General features: G+C 32.3%; 1 protein-coding gene across 1 annotated transcript in view; it reads right to left on the bottom strand.

The window, feature by feature from the left end:
• The window catches only part of LOC110024563 (sulfate transporter 1.2-like), a 37,626-nt gene that overhangs the window by 6,654 nt on the left and 14,668 nt on the right, over positions 1-16,304 (bottom strand). Inside the window, 11 exon segments of the mRNA XM_020724610.1 lie at positions 708-898; positions 977-1,263; positions 7,044-7,170; positions 7,268-7,384; positions 7,474-7,584; positions 7,681-7,746; positions 7,832-8,006; positions 8,119-8,326; positions 8,431-8,479; positions 8,565-8,631; positions 8,633-8,908. Coding sequence (XP_020580269.1) covers positions 708-898; positions 977-1,263; positions 7,044-7,170; positions 7,268-7,384; positions 7,474-7,584; positions 7,681-7,746; positions 7,832-8,006; positions 8,119-8,326; positions 8,431-8,479; positions 8,565-8,631; positions 8,633-8,908 — 1,674 coding nt within the window.

The following is a 16,304-nucleotide window of genomic DNA, read 5'->3' on the forward strand; positions in this document are numbered from 1 at the left end:
TTAAAATAATTGAAATATTATTTATTTTATCTATTTGAAATTTGAGATTGCTTAACCATTTTATTTTAGAGGCATTTACATGCAACCACATAATTCTTATACACTTACATATCTAACACGTTAACTTTCATATCTGTATGTAAAATATTTAAATCTTTAACATTACATTAAAAATACCACAATTACTAATTTTTTAAAAGTGAAATACCTTTTCATGCAGAGGTTTATGATAACAAAGTGTTATAAATGTAAATATCAAACTTTAACTGATGTACCTTTGAGTGCGATTATATGATTTCCAAATAGTTTTGCACAACTTCATGTTCTAAAATTTAAAGGTTCTATTCTCAAAATTTTAGAAGATTGGTTAATTAAAAAAATTAAAAATCATGCATTAATAATATTGTCCATACATGAGTTTCGTTCCAATTATCATTTAAGGGTGAGTAAAAACTTCTTAATATATTTCAATCTTTTCAAATTTACTTGATAATTGTCCTAAATATTATAATTTTGGCAATCATAATAAAAATTACAAATACTTTAAGAAAAATATAAAATTATTTGGGAATGTTCATTTCATATCTATATATAAGCATGTGTTTAAATTTCACGTGAATTGGACGTGTATGCATCATGATGTATTTTTCATTGCTTAAACTGCCTTCTTTTAGAAATGGAATGAATCAAGTCGTTGTGTGACGTACCTCTCCTTGGCATAGTTAGAGTTTGAGAAGTAGATAGCACAATCAACTCTAACAATTACGAATTTGGGAACTCTATTTGCCTCAGGGTATTGTTGAATGTTCCTATAAATGGAAGTCCTTGAGAGCTTTCCAAGTAATACAATTCTTGGTCTAGTCATCTGAAGAAGGATTTTAGAAAATGATACTGAAACCTGTAAGAAGAAAGGAACAAGCTTAGATCAAAGTTTGTATGCAGAATCAGTTGAAGAGAAGGATAACAAATCCCTTACAGCAATTAAGAGACCAATCTCAACACTAACAAAGAGCACACCAAGAAAAGCTCCCATGCAGGCAATGAAGTCAAGCTTATCAACCTTCCAGATAAGTATAGCCGCATCATAGTCGATGAGGCCGATCACAGCATTGATGATGATTGATGAAAGGATTGCATTTGGTGTGTATTTGAATAGGGGAGTGATGAGTTCCAATGTCAATCCCACTACTATGGACATGACAATATTGGAAGCAGCTGTTTGACATCCAGCCATGTGATTCACAGCTGATCTAGAGAAAGAACCTGATTAGAAGAAGAAAATCAAACATAAATTCCCTGTTTTATGCAATATATTTGTTATGAAATCTGAGAGTAATAGATTTAGCTCGATATTATATGATTGCAAAAGATGTTAGTGTAGAAATAGTTAGTGGTTGGCTTTATAAGGAGGGCGGGAAGGCAGAAACCAAAATTGAGATGAATACATTTGTGGATTGAACTATTTAACCTAAAAGCTTATGCTAATTTGCAAGAGATACCCCTAGTAAATTAAGAACTTAACTCTTATTTTAATTCGGAGAAAAGTGAAAAATAAGATTCCCCAAACTCATTGCAAGGGGCAATTTTAGTGTCAGGGTATATTATCAATCAAGAATGACAGAAAGCAAGCAGCTAGAATAAGGAGTTTCCTATAATTAGGAACTTCCTATAATTAAGAGTTTCCTTATTTAAATTGCTTCCAATTTTTCTCTCCTGATTTACCTTTCTTGTTAATTATAAATTTTCTTTCCTTATAGCTGCAAATATTTAGATTACTAAAATACATTAGGTTACCTAAAATAGATTGCACAAATTATTATTTATTGTAATAAAAGCAAAGGAAAAAAGACATTCAGCCAATTTACTCAAAAGATTGACATGGTATCAGAGCTAGGGAGCAAACCCTAGATCTTATTTCAGCGCCAAAATTTTCCCTAGATCATCAGCACTCAAGGAGCAAATCTTAGATCATCGGCTTCGTCTTCGGCTTTGGAACTCAATCATCGGCACGCTTTTCTTCTCCGCACTCAAGGAACGTCGACTTCGGCTTCAGTTTCCTCTAGTTTGGTCACAGTTCAAATTCAAGGAAGTGCACGTTTTTTTCTTCTCCACACTCAAGTATCGTCGGGTTCGACTTCGGCTTCCTCTCCTTCAGACCGATTTGAATTCATGGGGCAGTGCACGCTTTTCTTCTCCGCACTCAAGGATCGCCAGCAAATCTACTGTTGTTGAGTCTGTAGTTTTTTGTTTATTCTTGAAATTGTTGGTTCTTTGTTTTCTTTAGTTTTAGGTTAATTAATTTTGATCAACAACTTTGTTGGTAATCAACTCGTGAGTGACAATTCTGTTAGAATGACTTATGAGAAAAACATGAGATTTTAGCTATCAGATTTCAAAAAAGAATTATGCAACATGAGGACTTTAGTTCAAGATTTTTTTGAAAGAGATTGAGCTTTGGGGTCATATTGATGGGTCTTTTCCAACACTTACAGAGTCAAAAGATCTTGATCAAGGGGAGGCCAAGGATGCTCGGATCGTTTATTGGATTTTGGGATCTATTGAAGTTCATATGATGAACAATTTATGATTCTTTGGCACAGCTAAAGAAATGTGGGAATACTTGAAATGCGTCTACAATCAAGATAATATTGCACGACGCTTTCAATTGTAACTTGATATACGTAATTATATTCAAGGTAATCTCTTAATTGAATAATATTATTCTGGTTTTCTTAATTTATGAAATGAATATCCTAGTATTATCTATGTTAAGGTGTCAAAGGAGAATTAACTAGTCTTTAAGCTATTAATGAAGTGAGTTGTCGTGACCAATTTTTTATGAAGCTTGGACCTGAATTTGAAACTGCTCGGGTTGGGTTATTGAACAGAGATCTGATTCCTTGTTTTGATGTATGTTTTGGTGAATTACCGCGTGAAGAACAAAGACTGGCGACACAAGCCGCTATCAGTGCAGCTGGTGGATCATCTAAAATAGTTTATATTGCATATGTTGCTCCGACCCCAAGGAAGAAAACAAAGAAGTGTTACAGCTGCAAAGAATTTGGTCATACTGTCTGCCATTGTAGTAAGAAGTTTTGTAATTATTGCAAGTAAAACAGATATATTATTAAGAAGTGTCCTCCAAGGCCTAAAAACCGCAAACCACAAGCCCTTCATGTTGCGGTATCCGACTCTCACAATCTTGGTTCGACATTCATGGTTGCTAGCAATAATCAATCTGTTCTCACACTAGATGATTCTCTGCCATTTCTGTTCTTGGTCTTTAAGGGAAAGGTAAGACTATTACTTATATTCATTCTCATTGGTTTGTTGATCCTGGTGCCACAGGTCATGTGATTCACATAACTGATTTATTGCATAATCAACGCCCGTATATTGATACTCAACATATTCAGGTTGTTGATGGAAATAATATTCTAATTACGACAGTTAATGATATTAGCTCCTTCCGACATGTCTTGTTTTCTCCTAAATTAACTATGAGCTTACTTTATGTTGGTCAAATGGTAGATAACAACTGTGATATACACTTTTCTCGTGATGGTTGTATTGTGTAAGATCAAGTGTCGGGGAAGGTGATAACGAAGGATTTAAAGTGGACAGGTTATTTCCATTACAATTTATCATACCACGGACTGTCATTAGCTTCTATAGTTGTTGAAAATAAGTTAGGCGTCTGGTATAAACGATTAGGTCATCCAAATAATGTTGTTTTGAATCATTCGTTGAAAAGTGGTGTTTTTGATTCTATTGAAATAAAGTTTATTAATTGGTCGTTCTTCTTGTAAACTAGGCAAAAGTAAGACATTGCATTTCCTATTTTGGGTAGTTATGTCAATAAATATTTTGACATTATACATAATGATGTTTGGGGAATTACACTGATTATTTCATATGTCTGGTATAAATATTTTATGATATTTATTGACGATTACAGCCGATTCACATGGATCTATCTTTTGCATTCCAAAGTAGAAGTGTTTACCATATTTCAAACCTTCTGTGACATATATTTTAACTTAGTTCTCTACTTGTATTAAAACCTTACGGTCTAATAATAGTGGTGAATACATGTCTCATAAATTTCAAGCATTTCTCCATAACAAGGGTATTCCTTATAAACCTTAGCAAAATGGAGTTGTTGAACAGAAAAACCGACATTTGTTAGATATAGTGCGCGCATTGTTGTTAGAACATTCTGTTCCAGCTAAGCTTTATATTGAAGTTTTATCTACTGCAGTTTATCTGATTAATCGTTTACCATCTCAACAATTGAAGTATGATTTTACCTTTCATTGAATTTTTTATAAACATCATAATTGTCATATGCTACATACTTTCGGATGTATTTGTTTTATTCATTTACCTGCCCATAAACGTCATAAGTTGGTAGCCCAGTCTGTTTGATATGTCTTTATGGGTTACAGTCCTAATCATAAATGTTTTGTGTGTTATGATTCGATTAACAATTAATGACGTATCTCTCAGAATGTGAGCTCTTTGAACATGAATATTATTTTCAGTATCATCTTTCGACATCCGATACTATTGTACTTCCTCACTTTGATGATTCTTCTTTTGATAAACAATTAAAGCCTAGCCTTGTCTACACACAACGTCTGTCCCCTTCATCTCCAAGTCTTCCCGATTCTGCTGCTGAAAATGCTCCAAAGATTATTCGACAATAAACTCCGCAAATTCGTCCCCCAGATAGATATGACTATTCTGCAATACTACAGTTCATACATCTTATTCTCAGACTGCTAAACAGACTTGTTGGATAAAAACCATGCAAGAACAACTTCAGGCACTTCAAGACAATCACACTTGAGATATTATTTCACGTCTTGCAGGCGTTATACCCATTAGTTGTAAATGAGTTTATTCTCTTAAGCTCCGATCTGATGGTTCTCTTGACAGATATAAGACAAGATTGACAACTCTTGACAATCGACAGAAATATGGGAGTGCTTAAGAAGAGAACTTTGCACCTGTGGCTAAGATGACAACTGTCTGACTTGTCCTATCTATTACTGCATTTAAATGCTAGTTCTTACAATAGATGGATATTAAAAATGCATTTTTGCATGGGAACCTCAATGAGGATATCTATATGACTCCTTCTCCAGAATTATTTTCTACACCCTCACATGATGTTTGTAAGCTCAAATGGTTTCTATATGGTTTGAAACAGACACCACAGGTCTGGTTTGAAAAGTTTCACAATACTCTTCTTAGCTTTTCTTTTATTCAAAGTCAGTATGATTATTCATTATTTCTTTGCAAGATTTACAAGAGAAATGTTTTGTTATTAGTTTATGTTGATGATATTGTTATCACAAGATCCGATACTCAATTGATGCCTCAGTTACAGGAACATCTTCAGGGTTCTTTTCATATGAAGGATTTGAAGGCCTTAACTTATTTCTTAGGTTTTAACGTTCACTCTTCTCTCGTCGGTATTTTTCTTCATCCGCATAACTATACTAAGGAACACATTGCTTTGACTAATCTCCAAGAGGGTCATCCTATTGATATTCCTTTAGAAGTGAATGTTAAATATCAACGGAATGATGATGACTTTCTGTTTGATCCAACTCTGTATCGACAACTTGTTGGGAGTCTTAATTATCCGACTATTACACATCCTGATATTTTACTTGTTGTTCAACAAGTTAGTCAATTTATGCAAGCACCTACAAATCTTTATTTAGCTGCAGTTTGACGTACTGTTAGGTATTTGAAAGGTATTTTTCATCGTGGTTTTTTCCTTTTCTGCGAAATCTTCTATTCGCTTAACAACCTATAGTGATGCTAATTGGGCTGGTTATTCCGATAGACGTCGATCTATTACTGGTTGGTGTATGTTTCTCAACAACTCTTTAATTTCTTGGAAGAGTAAGAAACAAGATCGAGTGGCTAAGTCTTTTAGTGAGTCTGAATATCGTGATATGTCCTTTGTTTGTTCTGAGATCATTTGACTTCGAGGTTTGTTGGTTGAGCTTGGTTTTCCTCAACTTGAGTCTATTCTCTTTATGCTCTATCCAAACTACTGTTAATCCTATATTTCAGGAGCGCATGAAATACATTAAAATGAACTGTCATTCTATTTGAGAAGCTTATGATAATGATGTTATTTCTCTTCTGATATTCAAACGGCTGATATATTTACTATGACTCTTTCTCGACAGCATCATCAGTTTCTTGTTCACAAATTGATGCTTCTTGATCAGCCAACATCAAATTGAGGGGGGGGGGATATCAATCAAGAATGACAGAAATCAAGCAGCTAGAATTAGGACTTTTTTATAATTAGGAGCTTCCTATAATTAGGAGTTTTCTTATTTAAATTACGTCTAATTTTTCTCTCTTGATTTACCTCTCTTGTTAATTTTACATTTTCTTTCCTTATAGTTGAAGATATTTAGATTAGGAATATGTATTAATTTACGTAAAATAGATTATATAGATTATTATTTATTGTAATGAAAGCAAAAGAAAAAGACATTCAGTCAATTTACTCAATTTACTCAAGATTGACATATATAAAATAAGCTGAAATAATTCTCATGGTGGACTATTTCGATCTCTATTAAGAAATTCAAAGGACTGATTTGATATTTTTATAGACACTGAGAATAAAATGACCTCATATAAATCATCAAGGCACTATTTAGCATTTTACTTTGTTAATTTGTATGAAAACTTCATCACTTAAGTTTTTAGGTTCTTCTATTTGGCCCAATTTGAGCAATAACGCTCCATTTAAAAATCATATTAGAGTAGATAGATCAATTAAAACTGAATGATTCATGCAATTTATGGCTCCTGAGAGCTTTGGTGTCCTTCAATCATGATTAAGGATCAAGAGCCAGTGACTCTAAGGGCGGTATAACATAGTTGAATAAGCTATTAAGATGACACTTTATTTTATCATAAAATTTTAATTCAAGCCTACATTAGTAACTGAATAATAAGTTGATTTATTGTTGACTTGATTCTATGAAACATGTATTCCTTACCGGTGGCTATGTAGCAAGAAGTCAAAGACCCAATAATGTTCATAGTTCCAAGGGCCACCATTTCTTTGTTTCCATCCAACTGATATTCCTTCATGGCAGCAAATGTTCTACCTATTGCCACAGCTTCCTGAAGATATCAAAATAATTAATTGAAGCAATGGAAATTGGAATCTATCTATGCATCAATAAGATCTTTGAATTGCTTATAAATAATCAGAACTCACAGTCATTGCTATCATCCCAGAAACAACACCAATCTTTACTCCTTTTATAAGATTTGAACCACTAAAGTAAATTTGATGTGCCGACGATGGATTAATGCCTTTTTTTATATGATTCACCTACACATATCAATATGGCTAACGCTCCATAAAATATTTATTCAAATTAGAACACCAGACAGAAAGGACTTAAATTTCGGAGTACTTACAATCTGAACCCCATGTTTGTTGGCATGGGTGATGTACACAAAGAAAGTGGAAAGAATTATAGAGATTAGTGGTGCGATTGCTGGCACCCAAAAGAGACTCCTCTTCTTTCCCTAAACCAGAAAAAAAGTACATATATATATCATCATTTAAGTATCAAAAACTCAAATATTTAATTATCTCTTTTGAATTATGATGAAACCACTCACTATATATTTAGCAAGAAGAAGAAATCCCAAGAAGGCCATCCCAATAATTATAGTTTGCCAGTTCCACTGCAAATAAGCAGTCAAGAATTCTTATACAACTTGAATATAATACGTTCTTTATTTGATTAAACAGAAACAAAAAAATTCTTACACCATGATGAACTGAACCCCAGACAGACTTCATCACAGATATTATATCCGTCTTCTTTGTAAAGTTCTTAATACCTAGAAATCCTTTCAGCTGTTGAAGGCCAATTGTAATGGCTGCCCCGCCCATGAATCCAATAATAGCAGCATGAGATAGGAAGTCTATTATAAATCCCAATCTGAAGGGAACACGTGAAAAAAAAAATCAAATGATTTAAGAAAAGAACATTTATAATACCAGTAATACAAGACCAAATGACAGATTTTAAGGAATAAATTGTTTCAGCTCACCTCAAGCATCCAAGCGCTGCCTCACAAACACCAGCAAAAAAGGTAGCAGTAAATGCCAGCCTATAATATTCTGCCCTATTCTTCACGTAATCAAATTCTTTCTGAAGAAGGCTGCCGAGCAAGAGGGACACAACGGCAACTGGGCCAATGGCAATATCTCTCGAACTTCCCAGAACAGCATAAACAAGCGGTGACACAAAGCTAGAATCTACAATTCCAAATTATGAAAGAGAAAGTAGGTTATTATTATTATTCAATTTTTATTTGTGCTTCTATAATCTCATTCAATTTTTCATAGCAAAGATAACTTACATAACCCATACTGAGGATCCAAGTTTGCAAGTTTGGCATACCCAATATCCTGATGTAAAAACAAAGAAAATAAAAAAAACAATTTAAGGAAAAATAAAATCAAAGAATTTCATTAATTGTAAAATTAGACAAACCTGAGGGATGCAAAGACTTGCAATTGTCAATCCAGCAATAACATCTCCTTTCAACTTAATGTTTCCCCCACTCAAGAATTGGGAATAAGGACTGAAGTCCTATTATAAATTGCCTTGATCGTTTTTTATTCTTGTAAGGCCGCAAAGGATCATTCGTAAATAAAGCTTCCTTCAGCTTATCACCAAATTCACTCACCAAAGTTCGTCCAGGCGGGAGACCAACCTTATAAGCTGATGTGAAGTTATCAGACGACAACCGATGCGAAGAAGAAAGGATAGCTATGTCGAGCTCCTTGTTTTCAGAATCTTCAACTACCGAGTGAACCATTGTCGAACCTGTGGGTCTACAAGAATATATAGTTAGAATTACGACGATGTATGTGAATTATACAAGCAAACAATATTCTTCAAAAGCAAGGAGGCCATGATTCTATTCTAGCAGCTAAACAATAAAGGGGACATTTACATACATACCACACAGTTCTTATGTATTTACATCTCACACCTAAATTTTCATATCTACATTTATAAAACTCAAAACTTTACATTGCATTGAAAATACCACAATTATTAACTTTTTAGTAGTGAAATAAATCGTTTCATGCACGTTTTTATGACATCAAAGTGTTATGAGTGTAAATTTGAAACTTTAGGAATTAGATATGTAAATATATAAGACTTGTGTTATAGCATGTAAATTTTCCAAAATAAAAAACTGAGTGAATTGTTTCTATGGTGTTTACAAACCATTTTTCATAGTGTTTACAAATCAAATAGTGCAAAAAACTCGGTAAATCTTTGTCTATGCTAAGATTTGACAAGTAAACTGAAGGCAGTAAAAGATATCAGGATTTGAAAAAAAGCATACCAAGAACACTGGAATTGTAAATGATTATTAGAGACCTGAAAACTTATGAGCCTCCCTTTTCCATGGCATGAACTACAAAAAGCCATATATAGAATCAAGCAATAATGCTGTAAGTCAACTTAACATATTTATATGGAAAGCCATATATAGATTTCAGCAAGAATGCTATGAGTCAACTTATGATGACTATTGGAAGATATGTATAGTTCCATACTTCCATGAATTTGGATGGAAAATAAGGAACATTCAAGAGTTGAATAAAATGGAAAAATATTAGCAGAAATAATGCTGATGCATTCAAATATAATAGATATTAATGTGATATGTTCAGCGTTGCTGGCTAAGAATGATGGAAGCTATCATTTTTTTAGGAATTGACTAAGGAATTTACAAGATCATGTTTAATAATATATTTAAAATTTTGCCTCATGTTGGTGTCGATAATCACTTTTTTAATAAGTATAGGCAGTGTACTGTCTGGGAGGGAGATTATTGGTTTATAATGCAAGGAAGGGCTGGCTTGCAACGCCCTCCTCCATATATATCATATTTATAATATAAATACCATGATTAAGTTTTTATAGAAAAATCAAAATTTTTTATATAAAAATTCCTACAATTCCTAGGAGTTATGAAATAAAAAAAGGGGATGTTACCTACAAACCACCTAAAACTTTATAAATAACAAACTAAACACCTAAACATTAAATATTTCAAATTACCCACCCTAAACCTAAGCCTCCTCATTTCTGCCACCAAAACTCACTTCTCCATCTCCCTCACGTTAGAATCATTTGCCCCGTCTCCTTCCCACACTAGACTCGAATCGTTTGCTAGGTCTCCGGCTTCGCCATGCTAGGCTCCCTCTCCATCGCCCCATTCCCTCATCTTCTTCCTCCTTACACGCTTCAGAGAATGCACTCCACTTTTATTGTAAATTTGGATTCACCATTCTTACAGATCATCAATATAGCTCATCAAAGTTTCTTTTTTTCTAGATAAATATAGCTTGGGTTTGCTCATGTTGGCTTTTGCTTGAGACTCATGTTAGTGTTTTTTCGAATCTTCCTAAATTTGAGGGAAAGTTATTTTTTAAAGAAGATTGGTTAGGGATGATTACGAACATTTTTTCGCTACAGAGATTAGAAGGAATTATTTATGGCTATGGAAGGAAGGGGCTTTTCTGATTTGCTTAGAAATATGAGTGCAGAGTTTCCTCAAGAGACGATGATGAAGTGAAAAGACTCAAAAAAATCTATCTCTTTAAACAAAATTTTACTGTTTCAGAGGATAGGAGTCATTTGTGTTTTTTTTAGTTATGTGTGAAAATATGAAACTTTAGTTGTGAGCTATGTAGATACATATAAACTGTGTGCCATGTATGCAAATGCCCCTTTGTAAAACAAGAGGGTCTTACTTTGAACTTTGAACTATTTTGAAGTTCAATATATATTTTTGTGTCTCTTTGTGTTTGTGCTCTTATTATAATGATCCATTTTTTTTAGTTTCAAAAACATCTCATACACTTGTTCACTTAACCTAGTTCCCTTTTATATACCAATCAACAAAAATTTTAATATGTAGCATTAATGACTAGAAGTTTGTTTTATACTCTTTTGATTTTTTTTTTCTAGGAGGTTTCGAATCCTTCATATTTCCTAACGGAGATAGAGGTCAATGATCAATTTACTTAATATCAACAATAAAAATTCTTAATTTTAACTTTTAAGAGAATTTTAACTATATATTGAGATACCAAATCATTAGAGGATAGATGGGTTCAATGTTAGGTTGACTGACGATGATATTTAGTATAATCTCTGATTATAGTATTGTTTTTTTTTTTTGAGATTATATTATATGTAATAAAGAAGTAATAGCTTTCTATGCTTATGCTTTCACCGCAAATGAAAGTTTAGTTAATAGATCAGAAATATTTAATTATTTAGTACTTATTTTTCTTAAATATGCAATATTAGTTTCCTCATAAACATATTTTATATATTGCACCCTAGTCTAAATTTCATCCACTTTAATAAGTTTAGTACCTTTTTTTTTCCTTATGATTATATAAAACTTTTATAACATTTTAATAAATGTATTTGTCGGTGCACTTTAAAGTTCATCATGTCACATGGTGGTGAATTAATTGAGTATTGTCAATCAAACTTTGATAGTACTAGCGGAAGCACAAATGAACTTGATGAGTATATAGATGGACAACTCATGAGCCTAATGACTAATAATATATCTTTAAAAAGATTCTCAGTTTAAACATTTAGCAAGTTTGAGATAATTTTTTTGAACATTGGTCATTGGTGAAAATTTTGGAATAAAGTTCAAGGCGAGCGATAGAAAGAGTTATTGTTATTTGTTCATATAGTGACTGCCCATGGAGAGTGAGAGTTTCAATTTTGATCAACAAACAAACATTTGAAGTAAGGAACATCGAAGCTTCACATAGTTGCCCAAGCGTCAAAATCACTGAAACAAATAGACAACGACTAGTTGGGTGGCTATGAAATACAAGATATGATAAAAATTTATCCAAACATATCTCCAAAACAAATTAACTCGGACTTATAAAGTAGAGCTTATCATTGCACTAAATGAGGTTGTGAAGGTCCAGACAAATTGCACAATATTAAATATGAATGTTAGGGTTCTTAGGGGCACCAAAGAACCACTTGCAAGAATCTGATTAGCCAGTCAAACCGAATTTTTCTGAAACTGATGCTACCTCGTATGTCTCAGAATTTATATATGTTGATAAGGATTCAAGAACAAAGCTTCTAGTATGCCAAAAGATATTGAATGATATTGATGAAGATTACATTGATGATGAGCAGAATGAAAAGTAATGCATAAGAATTTTTTTTTTGTTAAAACTATTTTGTTACAACTCTGCTTAAAAAATCTACATCAATCTTTTTTTTAGATTAAGAGGCATTATATTAGAAGGAATACACATGAAATATGCATTTGACATTTCAATTCTGTTAAATAATATTTGCAATTTTCTTAAAAATATAATTGTGAAATCCTTCAGAAAGCACGAGATTATGCGTTATAAAATGTGTTATAATTTTTTTGGCCTAGTATTTATTTTTATTTTTTATTTTTACAACTTGGTTATACATATTAACTACATTCCATACTTTTTTTTCCTTTTGTTAACTTAAACATTAACTTTATATGTTATTTTATTGTGCATCTTTTACTCTTTGCATATGCTCAGATAACGTAAAGTTATTTTAACGATTATTTCTTCAATACATGTTTGTCTCACTATCTCTCCAACACAATCATTTTTCAATCTATTATTTTAGTATTGGAACATATGCATCTTAAAATTCTCATTTTTCACATGCTCAGATTAATGGCTTGTGTACCTTCAACACTCAACGTATTGAAATTTCAATTTATGTTTTTATACTCGCATGGATATATGCCTCAAATAGTCTTCAGGTTACATGTATTTTATTTTTGGATAATACTGATCTATTTCACCACGCTGTCAACTATGTTTGATCTGTCAGAACTTGTAGTTATTTCGTCATAAAGGAGCACTACATTTCCAAGCATTCCAATCTCATTTTTGGTGATTTGATCAGCATCAACCAGTTCCTTAACGCTATTAAAAGAACCAGTTATTCTTGTCCCGACCACTTCATTCTTAAAGTTCTGTCGTGTCTTTGAAACTGTGTATGATAAAGCTACTAATTTACATGGAAAAGCATCACCGTTGGATGAGAAACAACATTCATATCAAATAGGTGGATCGAAGAGTTCTATGGTTGGAATTGCAAGACCTCTATCATGAGAGTTTTCTTTCCAATATAGTTTTCTCTATTAATTTAGCTACTTGGATAAGGGCAATCATTTTTTAATATGCTTAATATATCTTACATCGTTAGGGAGTTATTGTGACTATGTAATCCTCAAAATATATGTGCAATTTGAATTATAGGAAGTTTGAATCTTTGTCATTATCTATATTTTTTATCATTTAATAGTCACAATAACTCCATAATGATATAAGATGTATTAAGCATATTAAAAAATTATTGCTCTTATCCAAGTCATCAAATTAATAGAGAAAACTTCTTTGGCTCATGGTAGAGGTCTTGCAATTCCAACTATAAAACTCTTTTGTCCACCTATTTGATCTAAATGTTGTTTCCCATCTAACGACGATGCTCTTCCATGCAAATTTGTAGCTTAAGCAGACACAACTTCAGGAACATGATAGACCTTCAAAAATGAAGTGGTTGGAACAGTAGAAGTTAGTTCTTTAAATGGTGTTAAGGAACCAACTAATATCGATTGAATCACCAAAAATGAGAATGTAATGCTCAGAAATGCAATGTTCCTATATGGCGAAGCGATTGCAAATTATAACAAATGACAGTGTGATGAAATAGATCAATTCTATCCAAAAACAAAATACATATAACCAGAAGATTATTTGAGGCATATCCATGTGAGTATAAAAACATAAATGAAAGTTTCATTGTGTTGAAAGTTGAAGGCACAAAAGTCATCAATCCGAGCATCTGAAAAATGAGATCTTTAAGATGCATATGTTCCAAAAAAAAAAAAAAGATAACGTTTGAAAGATAGTGAGACAAGCATCTTTGAAGAAATAATAGTTAAAATAAGTTTACATGATTTGACCATATGCAGAAGGTAAAAGATGCACCAATAAGATAGCACATAAAATTAATGTCGGAGTTGACAAAAGAAAAAAAAAAAAAGGTAGGAAGCATAGCTAATATGTATAATCGAGTTGCAAAAATAAATAAATAAAAATATGACCCAAAAAAAACATAACATCTATTGCAACACATAATCTAGTGCTTCTTGAAGGAGTTTACGATGATATTTTAAAAAAAATGTAAATATCAATTAATAAAATTGTGTAAATATCAATTAATAAAAATTGAAATGTGAAATGTATATTTCATATGTGTATCTCTTCTAATATATATGTGTCTTTTAATCTAAACCAAAAAAAATGATTGATACAGATTTGTTAAGTAAGGTTTTCACAAAATAGTTTTAACAAAAAAAAAATAAAAATCAAGTGCGCTCCTCATCAATCTGCCCATCATTAATATAATTCACATCAGTTTCATCTAATATCTCTCGGCGTACGAGAAGATTTGTCATTGAAGACCTATCATTATATGTAAATTATCAGATATACAAGATTACATCAACTTCAGAAAAATTTTGACTTGACTTGGATTCTTGCAAGTGGCTTTGTGATGCCCCCAAGAATCACCATCTTACTCTTTTTTGCTTTGACTCTCCATAATACTTTTTATTCTCTGCTTCCTCGACCAACCTCTAGGTCTTGATCTATTTGATGCATAAATATGAACATCATCATTAGGTGTGATCCATTCAGTCTTTCTTGAGAGATGGCAATCGCACCATCATAGGTCATCCTATATCTGTAATTATATTGATAATGTCAAAAACAACCAATATAAGAAGTGAATTGACTTTGAAAAGAAAAAGAGAAATACATGATCATATGAAAATGCTCATTCACATAGGTATGTCATGATGTTGCATCTTTGCTGTCAATGAAGTAAGCAACATTACTACATGGGAGATCACTCAATTGTCAATATCTGCAACTGAACTTTTCTTGTTGGATGTTAATTTCATATCTTTTTTAAATCCCTCGACTTTGTCCATGTATTCTGTTGAAGGTCTAATAATAAACTTTATCTTTTATGTAGTTAAGTCTCTTATAAACTCCTCAACTGCAGATACTAATATGCAAAAGGCAAAAGATGCACCAATAAGATAGCACATAAAATTAATGTCGGGGTTGACAAAAGAAAAAAAATTATGAAGCACAACTAATATGTATAATCGAGTTGCAAAAATAAATAAATAAAAACATGAGCCAAAAAAAAATGTAACATCTATTGCAACACATAATCTAGTGCTTGCTGAAGGATTTTACGAAGATATTTTCAAAAAATTTGTAAATATCAATTAATAAAATTGAAATGTGAAATGTATATTTCATATGTGTATCTATTCTAATATATATGTGTCTCTTAATCTAAACAAAAAAAAAATTGAAACAGATTTGTTAAGTAAAGTTTTCACAAAATAGTTTTAACAAAAAAAAATTCAAGTGCGCTCCTCATCAATCTGCTCATCATTAATATAATTCACATCAGTGTCATCTAATCTCTCTCGGTGTACGAGAAAATTTGTCATTGAAAACCTATCATTATATATAAATTATCATATATACAAGATTACATCATCAACAACAACAATAAATCCTTAATGCCGCTACGTGGGGTCGGCTACATAAATCCTTTTCCTCCATTGCATCCTATTTAGATATTTTCATTTAGTTCTAGTACATTAAGATCTTTTTTAATACAATAAGCCCAAGTCTTCCTAGGTCTACCTCTGCCTTTCTTAACAAAAGTCGAATCTAAAATATCTACTCTCCTAATAGGATCATCAGATGGTCGACGTTTAATGTGACCAAACCATCTAAGACGACTTTCTCTAATTTTGTCTGTCACAGGAGCTACACCAGCCCTATCACGAATATATTCATTCCGCATTTTGCCTCTAAGTGTAAAGCCACTCATCCACCTAATCATTCTCATCTCGGCAACACTTAACTTATTATTATGCTTCTCTTTTAAAGGCCAACATTCAGCGCCATAGAGCATTGCAGGTCTCACCACCGTCTTATAAAATTTTCCTTTCAATCTAAACGGTACTTTTCTATCACACAAAAGGCCCGAAGCATTCCTCCACTTCAACCAACCAACTTGAATTCTACTATTAACATCCCCATCTATATCACCATCGCTTTGGACAAC

This window comes from Phalaenopsis equestris, unplaced genomic scaffold (genome assembly GCF_001263595.1).
Source record: "Phalaenopsis equestris unplaced genomic scaffold, ASM126359v1 Scaffold000002, whole genome shotgun sequence".
NCBI lineage: Eukaryota > Viridiplantae > Streptophyta > Magnoliopsida > Asparagales > Orchidaceae > Phalaenopsis > Phalaenopsis equestris.